The sequence below is a fragment of the Oncorhynchus mykiss genome, chromosome 11 (genome assembly GCF_013265735.2).
Source record: "Oncorhynchus mykiss isolate Arlee chromosome 11, USDA_OmykA_1.1, whole genome shotgun sequence".
NCBI lineage: Eukaryota > Metazoa > Chordata > Actinopteri > Salmoniformes > Salmonidae > Oncorhynchus > Oncorhynchus mykiss.
Window position 1 is genome coordinate 51,828,873 of NC_048575.1, and position 18,692 is coordinate 51,847,564.

Genomic DNA, 18,692 nt, shown 5'->3' on the forward strand with positions numbered 1-18,692 from the left:
GGTGATGAGTTCCATTGGATTTGATCTTAGTAGTTTAGTCTATTCATGTCATTAGGGCCAGCCAGCCTGTGAGATTTCTAAGGCGTCTCATTGGAGTGAATTCTAGAGTCCCTCTTTGAAACAATTTCTCAGTCTCCTACTCTTGGTGCTGTTGTGCAGGAGAGCATATGATAACTGTACTGTCTCGTGCAGAAAATGGTATAGTATATTATTCTTTTAATATGCTATTTAAAAAGTTCCTTTTCAACATCCTGACATCAGTTGTATAACAGGAGACATATTTTGACATCAGCAACAAGATAATTGTGATATCTCATTATATTTGATCAAATAGATAGGCAATGAAATTCACTTGACTGAAGTGTTGAACTTTTGACTTTACTAATCCACTTCAGCATTTGAATTACCACTCAATATTATGGCTGTGTGGTTGTTTTGCATGGAGTGGTTCATAGAAAAATGTAAAATTTCTCTCCATCTTGTTTGTCTTTTTGCTCTCAGACCCAGTTCCCGTTCTTGAGGCCACACACACCCTGGAGGAGAGGCTGCAGCAGCTGCAGAGTTCAGCCCCAAACAGCGAGGCCCTGGTCAGGGAGATCAGCGGGCACTGGAAGAGACACCTGGAGTGCCTTGACAAGCCAGGTCAGACCAGAGGCACAGCCTGGTCTCATAGACTAGACGTAACATAGTAAATGTAAATCCGGGACCCTCAAATTAGTATGATATGTTATGTTTGGTATGGTTACATAAGACAGATGTTTACTTAAGCCCAAAACTAAAGTAGGGTGGTTAGTCGGGGTGGATGGGTGCGCATATAAAGCAAACGTCAAGCAACCCAATGATTGCGAGTTCAAATCTCATCACGGACAATTTAGCATTTAGCTAATTAGCAACTTTTCAACTATACTGAAAAAATATATAAATGCAACATGCAACAATTTCAATGATGTGGAGGTCCTGGGCTGGCGTGATTACACGTCGTGGTCTGCGGTTGTGAGGCTGGTTGGACGTACTGCCAAAATGATCTAAAATTACTTTGGAGGCAGCTTATGGTAGAGAAATGAACATGACATTTTCTGACAACTGCTCTGGTGGACATTCCTGCAGTCAGCATGCCAAATTGCTCGCTCCCTCCAAACGTGAAACATCCGTGGCATTGTGTTGTGTGACAAAACTGCGCATTTTAGAGTGGCCTTTTATTTTCCCCAGCACAAGGTGCACCTGTGTAATGATCATGCTGTTTAATCAGTTTCTTGATATGCCACACCTGTCAGGTGGAGAAATGCTCGCTAACAGGGATGTAAACAAAGTTGTGCACAACATTTGAGAGAAAGAAACTTTTTGTGCGTATGGAAAATATCTATGAAATTTTATTTCAGCTCATGAAACATGGGACCAACACTTTGCATATTGTGTTTATATTTTTGTTCAGTATACCTTCTACTTTTTAGCTACTTTGCAACTACTTAGCATGTTAACTAACCCTTACCCTTAACCTAACCCTTTTAGCTAACCCTTGCCCTAACTCTGTAACATAACTTCTAACCTTCACCCTAATCTCTAGCCTAGATAACGTTAGACAGCTAGCAAACGTTAGCCACCTATCCATCTAGCTAGAATTCTTTACATGTTGCACGTTTTGCCAATTCGTAACATATAATATGAATTGTAATTCTTAACATATCATATTTAATGGGTGATGGATATCCACAAATTAATACATACCATATGAAAGGTAACATATCATACTAAATGGAGTGTCGTGGTTTACGTACAAAATAATAAGAAACACTCTGAGACCAGGTTGCAGCCACAGCCTTGACCCAGGCCTAGCTCACTGCTGCTCGATTGTTCAAAATTTCAATTTCAGAGGAAAAAAATTGAATAAACTATTTTTGTTCTACAAACAATCCACTTTTATCCACACACGGATGTCTCTGTTCCATGTAGTCTCTGTGGCCTCTCACCTCAGATGATCACAGCACTCATCTGTACTCTGCTCCCTATCCACAGGAGACACAGAGGAGGACCCAGCAGCAGCAGAGTCAGGACCTGGGGAGGCATCGAGCTGGACAGCTGGTGTGATGACTCCAAACAGCAAACAGGCCCTCAGAGTCACAGGCTCACCTCAGCAGAACCACCAGGGCCAGAACCAGACAGAAGGGTTAGAAACACAGGCCTGGTCCTTGCCTCCCTCACAACCTTGTGAACATGATATGATGTGTACATGATAAAAGCAAAAAAGAGGACAGCCCCCAGCCCGTCAGTCATACTGCACAATGACAGTAGACCTGGATGTAATCACATTTAAACCTCAATCTAATGAGTGGAAACAGAATGTAATACAGTATGTGTGCTGTATGCCTGAGAGTATGTAAGCATGGTCCTCTTTGACATTGCATCTCTCTTCTCATAGGGAAGCCGAAGACACAGATGCCACTCTGGCCGACAGACTGGGTGAGGCCGAGGAGAGGATCAAAGTGCTGCATTCATGTGAGTGTTTTGTCCGGTGGTCCTTTCTGGACACAGTGAGGTGAAAGGTCATCATGACTAATCCTGTTCCTTTATCTCTCTAGCTCTGAGCACAGCCCAGACAGATCTTCTGGACCTGCGGTGTAAATATGACCAGGAGAAGGCCAACAAGTAAGAGCCTGCTTCTATCTCCACTGTCTCTCAACTCCTCTGTTCATGTAACCCACTCAGCATATGTCCATACTGTGGTCTCACTGCTTGTTCTCTAACATGTTCCCTAACCCTCATTTACTCTACTCATGATCTCTCCATCTATACTAATGCAGGTCCCTACTGCAGGCCCCTAATGCAGGTCCCTACTGGAGGTCCCTAGTCAGGTCCCTACCCAGGTCCCTACTGCAGGTCCCTAGTCAGGTCCCTACTCAGGTCCCTACTGCAGGTCCCTAGTCAGGTCCCTACTGCAGGTCCCTACTGCAGGTCCCTAGTCAGGTCCCTACTGCAGGTCCCTACTGCAGGGCCCTACTGCAGGTCCCTAATGCAGGTGCCTAATGCAGGTCCTTACTCAGGTCCCTATTGCAGGTCCCTAATGCAGGTCCCTAATACATGTCCCCACTGCAGGTCCCTAGTCAGGTCCCCACTGCAGGTCCCTAGTCAGGTCCCTAGTCATGTCCCCACTGCAGGTCCCTACTTAGGTCCCTAATGCAGGTCCCTAATGCAGGTCCCTACTGCAGGTCCCTAATGCAGGTCCCTAATGGAGGTCCCTAATGGAGGTCCCTAATGCAGGTCCCTAATGCATGTCCCCACTGCAGGTCCCTAATGCATGTCCCCACTGCAGGTCCCTAATGCATGTCCCCACTGCAGGTCCCTAATGCATGTCCCCACTGCAGGTCCCTACTGCAGGTCCCTAATGCAGGTCCCTAATGCAGGTCCCTAATGGAGGTCCCTAATGCAGGTCCCTAATGCATGTCCCCACTGCAGGTCCCTAATGCATGTCCCCACTGCAGGTCCCTAATGCATGTCCCCACTGCAGGTCCCTAATGCATGTCCCCACTGCAGGTCCCTACTGCAGGTCCCTAATGCAGGTCCCTAATGCAGGTCCCTAATGGAGGTCCCTAATGCAGGTCCCTAATGCATGTCCCCACTGCAGGTCCCTAATGCATGTCCCCACTGCAGGTCCCTGCTGCAGGTCCCCACTGCAGGTCCCTACTGCAGGTCCCTACTCAGCCCCACCCATGCATACACCACTATGCTCAGCCTTCTCTCTTTAGCCATGCTTGCTCTACCCTAATTCACACATGGTCACTCTCCACTGTAATGTACCCATGTCCAGTCTGAACCTTCAGAATGCTATTGTAAAAACAGACCTGGGCTGCAACGGAAATTACACCCTATTCCCTATATAGTTCACTAATTTTGACCAGAGCCCTATGCGTGTAGTGCACTATATAGGGAATAGGGTGCCATTTCGGATGTTACTGGGGTGTGACTCACCGACTAATGCAGGTGGATGGATGGGAGAGCTCTGTGTTGGCCTCCTCTGTCTGACAGCCAGGGCCTTGCCTTGCCAGGCCTCAAGAAGAATGGCTTCATTTAAAGATTGCTTCAGAAAACACTCTACCTTGTCCTGGATCTGTGAGCGCTATGTATCCAGCTCAACGGTTGAAATGAATGTGAAGTTGTATGAAGGATGTCGATAGACATTCAAAGTAAACACTCCTTTGTTTGGGTAGTGCTGCGGACGGAGCACAGTGAGCCGGTGCTAATGGATTTTCTCCCAGGCTTAATCCATGGTGCAATTGAACTGTAGTTTCCAGACCCACCGCCATCCATTCTGCTGGATTTGAAGAATTTTCCGTTCGACTCCCCTTTCATGTTCAGCAGCTGTTCACAGTGACGGCTCGTTAGCTCTCTGTGAGGGGAGAGAGGAAGGATGGTTGTGCGTTGGTGTTAGGGCCACTGGGCCAGTGCTTTGTTTGTGAATGGCTTGGCTTGTAGTTAGTGAATAGGTGATGAGGAATACATCCTATATGGGTTGTCCGATGAGTGGGTGTTGTCCTCAGCTGCCTGTGATAGGCTAATAGAAACACTAAACACCCCCCTGGTCCATTATCACCACTACCTCTCAGTACTCATCTCCGTGGCTCTGTGTAGCTAACTTCACCTCCTAATTACTCTGATTGACTTTTTCCTTGATGTTAATAATAAAGGTGATTTGGCTGTTTTGAGTATCTGAACAGGTAATCAATACAAAGCATTTTTTCCATACTGCTCAAGTTCATTAAATCTGGATATGACACCTGTTACCTTTTTCTGTCAGTGTGGTTCCATCCATCCTGGGCTTATTGATGTGGCCTGGACTCTGCCCAGAGCTTCTGGACTGTATTGCACACCACACCACTACTAATTAATATAGAGAACTATTGATTTATTTGAATTTTTAATGGGTCTGGTTTTACTATTGTTTCACCCCTCCCCTTCTCCCCCAAAAGCAATGCTCTGTGACTATTCAGAATGGGTTATAAGTCATGCAGTTAAGTTGTTTGTGTCATTAATCTTCCTCGAACAAGCACATAATAACCAGCAGTGAGATGAAGGGCACTGTGGGTGCAGATGGAGGTGAGGAAGAACATGGTTTGTTTGAAAATAGTTTGTTTGATAGTGAACAATATCGCTGATTTGCTCTCAAAACACATTTAGTGAAACGGAAAGGGGTTTCTTTGTCCTGAAAACTTCAGAAATCTTTGCATATTTTAATCAATTTCACAGTTCTCGTTAATTCATCTTTCTCCACATTTTGAAAATCAACTCCCATGTGTCTGAAAATAAACTTTTGAACTTCAAACAAACCTCATGAATAATCTGTCTATTTCTATTGGACTTCTCTGATTGTTAGATGGACGGAGGCATGTAGGAATGAAATCTCCAAAGAAAAGTATTGTATTGATCAGACATGCAGTCCGTTTCTGTCTGGTTCTGGTTGTACTGTAGTGAGCTATGTGAGGAAGGGTGCTTTGTTTATGTTGTGTGTGATTTAGTGTGAAACGTTTCAGAAAAGTGTGTAAGGGGTCTGATAACGAGCTGATGATTAGGTGATTATGCCCTCGAAGCCGGTGTTTGGAGGATACATTGGCACGGGTGTTGTTAGGCCCTAGACAGTGGATTGCGCAGTGAGATGGAACTTTAAATAGGCATTTCAACATCATGGGCTTAGCCGGTGGTCATTTGTGGACTAGACACCGGATGGAATGTGGTTTTAACCAATCAGTATCCAGGATTAGACACACCCATTGTATAATTAAGTGATAATGCCCTCGAAGTCGGTGTTTGGAGGATATATTGGCACGGGAGATCTGGCAAACTGTGACAATATATCCTCCAAACACTGGTTTCGAGGACATTGTCACTTTTGTTCAATGGGTTACCAACCAATTCAAATAATGATTGACATTTAAAAAAACATTATTTTGATGAATTTATTCATACTCTGTTTCCTCTTTCCACGAGATATAGTCCCGACACAAATCTAGGGTTGCTACCCAAGCCGGCTGGTTGTTCATTCTATCGGTTCGGTTGCCAGAGATGCAACCCAGTCGTGAAGTATTTTTATTCTGTATCTATGGACGTGACCCAGTCGTTAGTTAATGTTCCGTTCTTATCCCCTTTCTTGCTAGCTAGTCAACTTGGGCTGACGCAGTCACGTCAAACAGTGCAGCCAGAATAACAGAAAAGTAGCTGCATTTTCATTTGTTTATGCTATTTCCTAATGACATGAACAGAACAATGAGCTAGCTAGTGATGCGGGATTTTGCCTGGTACAGAAAATAGGCCCTCTCGCCAGGACACTGTTCAGAGAACCTAGCCATCTACATAGCTAACACAATCCCTTCAAATGCTGGAAAGACAGCAAACTGCATTTCATTTAGTTAGACCTGTTTTTTTATTGTCATTTCTTTGTATATATCCATAAAACTTATGCTGATTCATGATTTGGAGAAGAGCTGCCTGCCTGTCTGTCTGTCTCATCCCAACTCTTGACACATTCATTCCTATGGGACAGCTGGAGATCAAATTTGAATATTGAAACAATGTTGGAGACAGACAGCAAGGTTTATACAAAGCTCTGCTGTTGAAAACCAAACGCTCATCTAAAAGAAAGGGGAGATTATGTCTAGTCTTTTTTACAGTGGAGATCAAGTTTATATGTTGCCTGGTTGGGCTGATGAGACAGTGGATTGCAGGGTGAGATGGAATAGTAACTAGCCATTTCAACGTCATATCCTTAGCCGGTGGTAACTTGTGAAATAGACACCGGCTGGAACGCTGTTTTAACCAATCAGCATCCAGGATTAGACCCACCTGGATACAGCCCTTAGCCATGGTATATTGGCCATATTCCACAAACTTCCAAGGTGCCTTATTGGTATAAACTGGTTACCAACATAATTAGAGCTGTAAAAATAAATGTTTTGTCATACCCATGGTATACGGTCTGATATACCACGACTGTCAGTCAATCAGCATTCAGGGCTCGACCCACCCAGTTTATAATGTGTTATAGACTCATGTTATAGGTATTGCGTATTGTGCTGTATGGTGTTGCCCTACATTGAGGTCAGACGTCAAGGAGGGTGTATAAATCATGCTAGACTAGGCGATTGCCCCCTCCGTAACCCACAGGCTGGTTCTGTTTGTGTTCCAGGGCGGAGGAGGTCGGTGTGATCATGATGAATCTTGAGAAGGCAAACCAGGTGAGTGAAAAATGCCGTCCTGTTGGCAGCCCTCTGAATAAGATGCTTCTTCGTTAAGATAATCACTCCTGTAATCAAGCATCCTGTTTAATTAGACACCCTGCATTCTGCAGCCCCCTTGCCTCTCCCTACCCTGCCTCCCACTCCCTGAGCTCCTGTGATTAGAGGCAGTAAACCCTGGCCCCCGTCTGTGGGTGCTCCACGGCACCACTGCAACACTCAGTAAAGGACAGGAGAGACTGCCAAGCGCGATTGATGCCGGAGTGCCGTGCACTGGGGCTCGTACCTACCTCATTGCCTTAATTGCTTCCTTTCCTTCCTAGTGATTTCTCTTCTCTCTCTGTTTTCTCTTTCCTTCTCTCTCTCTCTCTCTCTCTCTCTCTCTCTCTCTCTCTCTCTCTCTCTCTGTCATTCTCTCTCTTGAACCTTCTCTTTCTCCTTCTCTCTCTCTTTCTCTCCGCCAGCAGCTCTTAGTTAAATTTTCTCAAAATGAATCATTAATTAGCAGCCCGAGTGTGACGGAGCAGGTAAACAGTCTGGGAAGAAAGTACACTGACTAAACAGTCCTCTCAGGAATATCGAGTTGCAGTCTTCTGCCGGTGGTCCTCCTCTATTTATTTAGTTTCTGAAGGTCTGTCCTCAGATTCATCTGTCTGTGCTCTTCAGGACCAGTTCATCTATATATCTGCTGAGTGACTGACAGGTTGGTTGTGTCAGTGTTCTGTTGTGTGAGTTGTAATGCTGTGATGTTTGATTGTAGAAAGCAGAAATGGCCCAGAGGGAGGTGGAGAGGCTAAAGGAACAACTGGCCAGTCCCCGGAGCGCCACCCCAGGGAGCTGCCATCCACCAGAGGGCACTAGTGGGGTGAGACGAGACCACATCCTCTTCTGTTCAGATCAATGTGTTCCTCAATCCCCCCCCCCCCCCCCCCCCCCTTCAAATTCATTGAAGCTTCACATCATGGATCTTTTAAGTGTGGGAATTCTGGACGGTATAATTTTAGCCTTTTTCAAAAGGAATTCTCACCTTCCATTTATTTACCCTTCAGTGTCTTTGACTCCTTTTGACTCTGTTTCCTCTCACTCTCTGTCTTTCTTTCTTCCACTTAGGAGAGGGGTGATGTGTTGCCATCCAAGCTGGAGGCTAAGCTGATGGCTAAAGACCGAGAGATCCTCAGGCTACTGGAAAACGTACAGAGACTACAGTTCGCACTACAGGAAGTCCAAAACATCTCAGCCAATCAGATCATTGAGCTGGAAAGCCAGCTGGCCTATAAGACAGAAGCTATTGAGGTAAGTCCCACTGCACACACTCAAATGGCAAGCGGTATGGACCCACCTTCTTGTCGGTGGAGTTTGCTGATATATGCTTCCTCTCTTTGACTGTTTCAGAGATTAGAAGCTAAACTGCAATCCCAGTTGGACTATGAAGAGATTAAAACAGAACTCCGGTGAGACAAACACCCATGGTGCTTGAGAAGAGACGACTAATCATATTACAATATCTTATATGTAGAAACACAATATAACATTCTTACTGTTGTTTTTTCCTCTTGTAGTATCTTGAAGGTAATGAAGCTGGCCTCAACGAATGGTAGCTCGTCCCAGGTGAGATATATATTGAAGTTTATTGCCTTGTTGTTCATAGCCCAGCATTAATCAAAATAGTTTGCTTCTTAACAAAACAGAACTTTCGTTTCCTCTTAATGTTCCACTGCTGTCAGGGAAGAAAAAGTTTAGCAGTGCCATTGAATGCCTCAGTGAGCGTCATGCATTGTAAGGATGTCTACAGCCACTATAATTGATTCATCGAAATTGAACAGCCTGTGTGTGTGTGTGTCTCTCTCTCTCTCTCTCTCACTCACTCACTCACTCACTCACTCACTCACTCACTCACTCACTCACTCACTCACTCACTCACTCACCAGGACACTGCAGAGGCTTTTTTGCGGGACAAAGAGGCCTTTCTTCCCTCTCCCAAGTACCTGATGGATAAGGCCAGAATCGTACACAACAATGGTGAGGCAACAGTATCTATGCCTATGAAATCTAATTGTAGTTCTTGAAAGCTGTTTGTATTGTACTGTGTTGGCTCTATGCAGCTGTATACACCAGTGGCTGTGAAAGTGCTGCTAATCTGAGTGTGACTCTGTGTCTGCAGATGAGGACCGATCGGAGGAGTCAGGCAGGGAGTCAGACAGGGAGTGGGGCAGGCCCTCAGGGTCCTTCTCCTCAGTCTCCCAAGTGGATGAGCGTACCTCTGCCAGCCCTGGACCCCCCACAATGGACGTCTCCTCCTCTAGCCACGACCTCCCCCGCCCCTTCTCTGTGTCCCCCTGCTCAAGGGACAGGCTGTCTGCGGACCACGTCGTCCACAAGCAGCTCCTCTCCTCCCCACTCTTTAAGAAGGAATCCGGCAGCCCCCTCATGGCCTTCCCCACCGCCCTGTATGCAGCCAAAGTCACCCTAATGTCAGCCAATCAGGGACCTGCAGGGGCCGGCGGCATCGAGGCCGGCCTGCCCAGTGACCAATCGGAAAGCGGGAGCTCCACTGCGGGTGATGACGACCAGTTGGAGACAGCAGAGATTGCCTTCCAGGTCAAAGAGCAGCTGCTGAAGCACAACATTGGCCAGCGTGTGTTTGGTCACTATGTGCTGGGCCTATCACAGGGCTCGGTCAGTGAGATACTGGCCCGACCCAAGCCCTGGAGGAAGCTGACAGTGAAAGGCAAGGAGCCCTTCATCAAGATGAAACAGTTCCTGTCTGACGATCAGAACATCTTGGCCCTCAGGACCATCCAGGTCCGACAGAGAGGTGAGTGGACTGGACAGTTGTCACTCCAGCAGAATACTCAGCAGGGTCGGTCCTGGGCGGTCCCTGGATGGGAGACCAGATGCTGCTGGGAGTGGTGTTGGAGGACCAGTAAGGAGCAGTCTTTCCTCTGGTCTAAGGTGATCCCAATGCCCCAGGGCAGTGAAGGGGACATTGCCCTGCGTAGGATGTCGTCTTTCGGATGGGACGTTAAATAGGTGTCCTGACTCTCTGTGGTCATTAAAAATCCGATGCCACTCATCTAAAGAGTAGGGGTGTTAACCCCTCATGGCTAAATTCCCGACCTGGCCCCATTCCATCATGGCCACCTAATCATCCCCCTAATTCCTAATTGGCATAGATCATCTCTCCACCTCTCCACAAAAATGGTTGCCATGCATCACCCAAGTGGATGCTACACATTGGTGGTGGATGAGGTGAGTTTCCCCCTACTATGTAAAGTGCTCTGAGTAAAATGAAATAATATCAGGCATTAATTTGGTGTACATGCATTTAATGTGCTAAAGCAGAAGGTTGTGTGTTGCGGTAGCAGTATTTGTATTTGAGGATTTTATTAGTGATGTGGGATAGAGCAGAGTTGGCCGCTCTGTCTCTCTGATGAGTTTTGAAAGGTTGGTGGTTTAGTTTCTGGGCCTCTCTGCATTTAAACCGTTTAATCTCCCTGGGCTGCACTTTTAACTTCTTCATTTGCATTTGACATTTTAGTCATTTAGCAGAGACTCTTACCCAGAGCGACTTTAGTGCATTCATCTTCAGATAGCTAGGTGAGACAGCCACATATCACAGTCATAGTAAGTACATTTTTTCCACTAAAGTAGCTATCACCAAAGTCAGAGCTAGTAAGGCGGTAAGAACGTTAAGTGCGAGTGTTAGGTCTCTGGGGTGGGGGGGGGGGGGGGTTATTTAAGATACTCTGCTGTCCTAGCTTCAGGGGGAGGCTGGTTCCACTATTGGGATGCCAGGACAGAGAAGAGCTTGGACTGGACAAGGCAGAAGCTTCCCTCCCATAGGGATGCGAGAGGCCAAGAGAACAGAGGTGGCTTCCTCTCCCATGTTTCTTGTGTTACTTTTAAACTTTGTTTTCTTCCCAGATTTCAGAGCTTTTGAAAGTTGAGCTTGCCGTATACCGCAACCTCAGACGCCAACATCTCAAAGGCAGCCATTGATCTTCCAGTCGAAAGCAAAGCCTTGGAACTGCTCTCTGATCAGCCATCCCACTCACTCGCTCTCTCTCCCCCCTCCTTTTCTCTCACTCTCTGTTACCCTCTCTGTGGTAGGGAGCATCACTCCTCGCATCCGAACTCCTGAAACTGGGTCAGACGACGCCATCAAAAATATCTTGGAGCAGGCCAAGAAGGAGATCCAGTCCCAGAGAGGAGGTGTGTCTGGAACAGGTTATGCATCTACTCTTTATTCAACTGTGCTAGGTCAGGTGACATTTTTAATTATCATTATTTTTGGTTTGTACATTTTGAGAGCAATTTTCATTGATGGCAGTTGACGTTTTTGAAGTTGGTGTGGACTGTGTATTCGTAGAGTTCTCTGTAACGGTTTGCGTGTGTTTGTGTGTGCGTGCACGATCTGCAGGTGACATTAAATCGTCCCTGGGCAGCCCCTCCGGCTTGAGCAGTAATGGGGCGGGCGGCAGCTCAGACGACACCATCAAGAACATCCTGGAGCAGGCCAGGAGGGAGATGCAGGCGCAGCAGCAGGCCCTGATGGAGATGGATGTCTGTGGTAGGGCCTCTGCCACCAGCGCTGGGCCCCAGGTGGAGCGCCTGGGGCTCCCTGAGCCTTCCAAGGTCCTGCCTTTACCCACCTTCATCAAACAGGAGGAGGGGGGCACGGTGACCGTGTGCATGGCCAACCCCATCAGCAGCCCCCAGACCCCCCTCAGTGTCCTCTCCCCCGCCGCCTTTGTCCAGAACATCATCCGTAAAGTCAAGTCGGAGATCGGTGAGGCGGGGACTTACTTCGACCAGCACTGGTCTGTGGAGCGGGGGCCCATAGGCATGGTAGGTGGCGTAGGGGGCGGCAGCTCTCGGCCCTTCACCTCAGTGTCTCCCTCCCTGTCCTCCTCCTCGTCTTCGGGCCCCTCGGCCCTGCCCCGGCCCTGGCCCCGGCTGGAGAACGGAGAGTGTCTTCCCAACAGTGAGGAGGCGTCTGCAGCCGAGGAGGACACTGGCTCGGGGATGGTACGGTCTGTGGAAGTAAAAGTGGAGTCGGACGTGTCAGTGAGTGGGGAGTCACCCGGCCCTGGTCGTGGTCTGTCCTATTACCCATCATACCTCCCCCGCACCCTGAAGCCCACCGTGCCGCCGCTGACGCCGGAGCAGTATGAGATGTACATGTACCATGAGGTGGACACCATCGAACTCACCCGGCAGGTCAAAGAGAAGCTGGCCAAGAACGGCATCTGTCAGAGGATCTTTGGTGAAAAGGTGTGTGTTCACTTCACTCCATGCTTCCTCTAAAAAGGATGACATATTTTGGATAACTTAATGTGTCTCATTAAGTCATTTGTGAGGACTCTTTCTAAGCCAAAAATGATTAAGATGTATCATGTGAATATGAAACTGATTTTGAGCATGTGTAATCAAAGTTTGTTCTTCAATTCGTATAGATTGAGTGCTTCTGCCCTCTAGTGGTTGTAATGTGAAGCTGATGTGCCAGTCAGCATTTTGTCATGTCTCGAACAGATACCAAAGAGGTACTGAAATTGTTGCATTTGCTCAGTAGGAATAACTTGATGTTTATCCTGTGTATCCTCTCTCCAGGTGCTGGGTCTGTCTCAGGGCAGTGTGAGTGACATGCTGTCTCGGCCCAAACCCTGGAGCAAGCTGACCCAGAAAGGCAGGGAACCCTTCATCCGCATGCAGCTGTGGCTGCTGGACCAGCTGGGCCAAGCACTCACCCAGCTTCCCAGCCAAAGCCTCTCTCGAGGTGGGCCACTACACATCACACACTGCAGCTTGGGCCTATTTATTTTATACAAATAATTATTTGTATACATATGGTCAATAAGAGTACGAGTGTCTTTTCTAGCTAATCAGCTAAATATAGAAGGTCTCTTTGCTTCTTTATCTGTTGCTCTGACTGATGATTTTACCCTCTGATGTTTTGTGACTACCGCCCATAGATAAAAGCCCAGTGACGGCCCAGTCGTCGCCCTCCCCACCCCCCAGCCCAGAGGAGAGCCACCCCAGCCCATTGGTGGAGCCCGTCAGCCATACCCTGGAGAGCAGCAAAGAGAACCAGCAGCCTGATGGCCTGGGCCTGATGCCCCCCCACCCAGAAGGAGGGAAATCCACCCCCAGTCTGCTGTCCCTCCACCAGCCCCACACCCCCCTGGGCATCCAGGAGCTGGTGGCAATGTCCCCAGAGCTGGACACATACGCCATCACCAAGAAGGTCAAGGAGGTGCTAACAGACAACAACCTAGGTGAGTGTAAGTTGTTGTCTCTGGATATGGCTTTTAGGAATGAGTATGGGATTTATGTTGTGGTGAGTTAATGGTATGTGTTGTGGTTTTCTCTGACCACCTGATTAGGAAAAACCCTGTGTCTTAGTTATGTCAGGTGTCCACTAGGCCAGCGGACCTACTTTATGTGTGTTCTGGTTGGAATACAGTGTGTCTGTCAATGTGTGTGATAACTTCCTGTGAAACTGGAGGGCGCGCAATTCAAATAAATAATCATAAATATTATGTATTTTAAACATTTAGGTAGATATAAGCGCCCCACATCAAAATAGTTTTCCACCGGCACAGGTGTCATACATTCACATAAAATAATTAAATATTCACTTACTTTTTGAAAATCTTCCTCTGATTTGTCATCCAAAGGGTCCCAGCATTAACATGTAGTGTCGTTTTGTTAGATAAAATCCCTCTTTATTTCCCAAAATGTCAGTTTAGTTGGCCCCATCGATTTGAGTAATGCACTCGTTCAACTTGCAGAGAAAGGAATCTGAAAATCTACCCCTAAACTTTGATTCAACAAGTCAAAATACATTTATATTTACTCCTCAGATACCCTGAAATGTAATCAAACTATAAAAAAAAAATCTGAAAGCAGTATGTTCAGTAGGAAACAGATTTTAGCAGGTGTGTAATGTCTTCATGGTGAGAGCAAACACAAATTTCCAAGACTGTGTCCCTCTACTAAAACTGTTATTTCTTATTCGTTTTTTTTTTACAAGCCTGAAACCTTGAACATAGATTGCTGACACCCTGTGGAATCCATAGGAATTGCATCCAGGGAGCTCATTTTCAATATGACCTTTCTCTTGCATTTCTAAGAGGATGGTCTCTGTCAAAGAAATCTGGTTGTTTTTTCTTTGGATTCTCCCCTATCATATCTATTGTGTTATATTCCCCTACATGATTTAAACATTCCTACAAACTTATAAGTGTTTTCTTTCCAATGGTACCAATTATATGCAAATCCTGGCTTCAGGGCCTGAGCTACGGCAGTTTACTTTGGGCACGTCATTCAGGCAGGAAGTGGAGAAAAAAGGTGCCTAGCCCTAAGATTAAACCTTTGTTTGTGTGCTCTAGGCCAGCGGCTGTTTGGGGAGAGTATACTGGGCCTCACCCAGGGCTCAGTGTCAGACCTGCTCTCCAGGCCCAAGCCCTGGCACAAACTCAGCCTCAAAGGCAGGGAGCCTTTCGTCCGCATGCAACTGTGGCTCAACGACCCGCACAACGTGGACAAGCTGAGGGACATGAAGAAGATGGAGAAGAAAGGTTGGTCTATTTACGGCATGTTATCTGCAAATGATGCTCTGTTATCAGGGTTTGCATGTTAGCAGTATGTGTATTTGCATTTAGCCAATCGTACAGTAGAGCACTGTGTGGATGTACCAATAGATGTACAGTGCATTCGGAAAGTGTTCAGACCCCTTCCCTCTTTCCACATTTAGTTACCTTACAGCCTTATTCTAAAATGGATGACATAATTTTTCCCCCTCATTAATCTACACACAATACCCCATAATGACAAAGCGAAAACAGTTTTTTTTTACATTTTTGCAAATGTATAAAAATTAAAACAGAAATACCTTATTTACATAAGTATTCAGACCCTTTGCTATGAGACTCGAAATTGAGCTCAGGTGCATCCTGTTTCCATTGATCATCCTTGAGTTGTTTCTACAACTTGATTGGAGTCCACCTGTGGTAAATTCAATTGATTGGGCATGATTTGGAAAGGCACACACCTATCTATATAAGGTCCCATAGTTCACAGTGCATGTCAGAGCAAAAACCAAGCCATGAGGTCAAAGGAATTGTCCGTAGAGCTCCGAGGCAGAATTGTGTTGAGGCACAGATCTGGGGAAGGGTACCAAAACATTTATGCAGCATTGAAACTCTCTTTCTCTCTGTGTTGTCCTCTCAGCCTACCTGAAGAGGCGGTATGGGCTGCTGAGTACCGGCTCAGACAGTGACTCTCCCAGTGCCCGCTCTGAGTGTGTGAGCCCAGCTCTGGCCTCAATAGACCTGTGTCCCTACAGTCAGGTGAAGAAGCCCAGGGTGGTGCTAGGGGCGGAGGAGAAGGAGGCTCTGAGGAAGGCCTACCTCCTGGAGCCATACCCCTCCCAGCACACCATTGAGATGCTGGCCTGCCAGCTCAACCTCAAAACCAATACCGTCATCAACTGGTTCCACAACTACAGGTCAGACATGGCATCAGATCCCTACCCCTAGAGGGACTAGAATAATTACATTGAATAAATAAGGTACACGACTCCTTCAAACTGTTAGTTTGATTGTTGTGTTTTTCTAAGCAGGTCCAGGATGCGACGGGAGGTCCTCATGGAGGGTCTCCAGGACAACGACACAGACACAGAACACCACAGCTACTCTCCCTCGGCCATACAGAGCCCCATCTCAGACGGAGATGAGAGGAGGCTGCTGCACCCCGCTGGACGCACCCCCCACCCCATCCGCCCCCTCAGCGCCAACACACCACTGCCTCATGTCAAACAGGAGGCCAGTGAGCGGGAGGACGAGGGAGAGGAGGAGGAGAGGAATGGCTACATCAAACAGCCTAAGATCCAGTGTTTCTCTATGGGTGTCCAGTTCCCTCAGTTGAAAACGGAGCATGAGGACCTGATGGGTGGCTGCCGAGAGCTCCACCTGGCTCCACACTATCCTCAGAGCCTGAGGCAGGAAGAGGGTATGAGCAGCCAGGCTCAGGGGCTCTTCCAGGAGGCGCTCTCCCTAGATGGTCCCCAGAGAAACAGCCAGTCCAGGCACGAGGTTGACGACTCCAGCAAGTCTCCCGTGGACCCGGTCAGCTTCAAGGCCTCGTCTGAGCCCTCCCGCAGCAGCCTGGAGGTCTCACTCAACTCCCCCTCCGCTGCCTCTTCGCCCGGCCTCATGATGTCCGTCTCCCCTGTCTCATCTTCCTCTGCACCCATCTCCCCATCCCTGCCCAACCCACCCACGACAAGCACCAACCACAGCCTGGACCCTAATCCCATGCCTCCCATCCAGAGCCCCAAGCCCAACAGGAGCGTTCAGAGACGCACCGAGAAAATTGCCAACCTCAACAACATCATCCACAGGCTGGAGAGAGCGGCTAACCGGGAGGAGACCCTGGAGTGGGAGTTTTAGGCCCCTCCCTTCCTCCACATTTCCTCAGTCCTGCTGACTCACACCAGACATGGGAGACTCTTAAAGAGAAGCTTCAGGAACACATGAAGTGGAGCCTGGCTCCTGAAGGCCTGTCCTCCCTGTCCTCCCATACTGAATAAATACCCTGTAGGATACCAGGGGAAACCAGAGCTAAACTTACAGACAAATTCCGTTAGAGGGCTTTTAGAAAATAAAAAATATTTATAAATGTGTTTTAGTTTTTTTGATAATGGATACTACTTTGAAATATATGTAACAGCACTAGCTGTTGTTTTACCTAATGGACTCTGACGTGAAGACTTTTGCAGCTATGGTGTCATGAAATGTACACTGAAGTTGTGTAGATTGCCACTGGGTGAGATTAAAAAAGACTCTGTCTTAAGCCATCAAAAGCACTATAATTATATAAAAAGAGACAATGACCAAATTTGCTAATTTTTGAATAGCAATTTTTCCGATTTTGTCTGTAAAACGGGACAGTTTAAGTCAAGTAACGTGAAATTGTACTACTGACTAAGGGATAGTCCTTTACGACTCTAAATATTCAACATCTCCTATGTACTTAGTTTCTTGGTGATATGTTTTGAAACATTTGTAACACAAAAGTATAAAGTGTGGTTGTACATGTTGTAGAATTGTCTGCAATAGCCTTCTGAACCAGATGTATCATGGTATTCAACTGACCCTGTTATCCTCTATAGTTAGTCACCTGTGATATACTGGAGCAAAAATTTGTGAAAAGAAATCTGTGAAAAATAAGAAAAAAAGGAAATGTAAAAACTAACGAGTAGAATCTTTTTTTGTTGTTATATAATCCTGGAGGTTTACAGTTTTGAACCCTTGTGCACTTGTCAGTAAGTGAAACTCACTACACATGAGCACAGTTTACATGATTTATTTCAGACTTACCTCTATGATCCTTTAACCTCTATGATCCTCCCACCGTTTGAATAAATTGATTAAGATATGTTTGAATTATGTCTCAGACAGCAATGGAACCTGAGAATCTATTAGTGAGGAGTCACAGGCAAATATTGACATTATTTAATACCACATTGAGAACCCCTGCTCTTGGATAACAAAAGACTTCATCCTCCTTTTCTCGCTTGATCCATCGTCCTTCTGTCCTCTCACGGGCTCTCATGCTGTTCCTCCTGCAGTCGTGTTTATTGTGCCCTTCCAGAGAGGTAACGCATTACTCCCTCAGTTGAAATACACTACATAACCAAAAGTATGTGGACACCTGCTCATAGAACATCTCTTTCCAAAATCATGGACATTAATATGGAGTTGGTCCCCCCCTTTGCTGCTATAACAGCCTCCACTCTTCTGGGAAGGCTTTTCACTAGATGTTGGAACATTGCTGCGGGGACTTGATTCCCATTCAGCCAAAAGAGCATGAGGTCGGGCACTGATGTTGGGCGATTAGGCCTGGCTCGCAGTCAGCGTTCCAATTTATCCCAAAGGTGTTCAATGAGGTGGAGGTCAGAGCTCTGTGCAGGCCAGTCAAGTTCTTCCACACCGATCTCGACAAACCATTTCTGTATGGACATTGCTCTATGCACAGGGGCATAGTCATGCTGAAACAGGAAAGGGCCTTCCCAAACTGTTGCCACAAAGTTGGAAGCACACAATTGTCTAGAATGTCATTGTATGCTGTAGCGTTAAGATTTCCGGGCCTAGCCAGAACCATGAAAATTAGCCCCAGACCATTATTCCTCCTCCACCAAACTTTACAGTTGGCACTATGCATCCGGGTATGTAGCATTCTCCTGGCATCCGCCAAACCTAGATTCGTCCGTCGGACTGCCAGATGGTGAAGTGTGGTTCATCACTCCAGAGAATGTGTTTCCACTGCTCCAGAGTCCAATGGTGGCAAGCTTTTGAACTCTCCAGCCAACACTTGGCATTGCGAATGGTGATCTTAGGCTTGTGTGCGGTTGCTCGGCCATGGAAACCCATTACATGAAGCTCCCGACGAACAGTTCTTGTGCTGATA

General features: G+C 46.8%; 1 protein-coding gene across 4 annotated transcripts in view; it reads left to right on the forward strand.

The window, feature by feature from the left end:
• The window catches only part of cux2b (cut-like homeobox 2b), a 122,414-nt gene extending 104,385 nt beyond the window's left edge, over nt 1-18,029 (forward strand). The window contains exons 5-22 of one of the 4 annotated variants that reach the window (XM_021621280.2): nt 502-642; nt 2,014-2,164; nt 2,417-2,493; nt 2,577-2,643; nt 7,172-7,220; nt 7,981-8,085; nt 8,331-8,513; nt 8,613-8,671; nt 8,780-8,828; nt 9,149-9,239; nt 9,382-10,035; nt 11,331-11,447; nt 11,641-12,494; nt 12,831-12,996; nt 13,193-13,495; nt 14,612-14,800; nt 15,453-15,729; nt 15,841-18,029. In XM_021621280.2, the coding sequence (XP_021476955.2) occupies nt 502-642; nt 2,014-2,164; nt 2,417-2,493; nt 2,577-2,643; nt 7,172-7,220; nt 7,981-8,085; nt 8,331-8,513; nt 8,613-8,671; nt 8,780-8,828; nt 9,149-9,239; nt 9,382-10,035; nt 11,331-11,447; nt 11,641-12,494; nt 12,831-12,996; nt 13,193-13,495; nt 14,612-14,800; nt 15,453-15,729; nt 15,841-16,672 (4,364 nt within the window). In that variant the 3' untranslated portion in view covers nt 16,673-18,029. The remainder of the gene's footprint in view (nt 1-501; nt 643-2,013; nt 2,165-2,416; nt 2,494-2,576; nt 2,644-7,171; nt 7,221-7,980; nt 8,086-8,330; nt 8,514-8,612; nt 8,672-8,779; nt 8,829-9,148; nt 9,240-9,381; nt 10,036-11,330; nt 11,448-11,640; nt 12,495-12,830; nt 12,997-13,192; nt 13,496-14,611; nt 14,801-15,452; nt 15,730-15,840) is intronic. The other 3 variants (XM_021621282.2, XM_021621281.2, XM_021621283.2) reach the window with 3 other exon arrangements.
• The last annotated feature ends 663 nt before the right edge of the window (nt 18,030-18,692 follow it).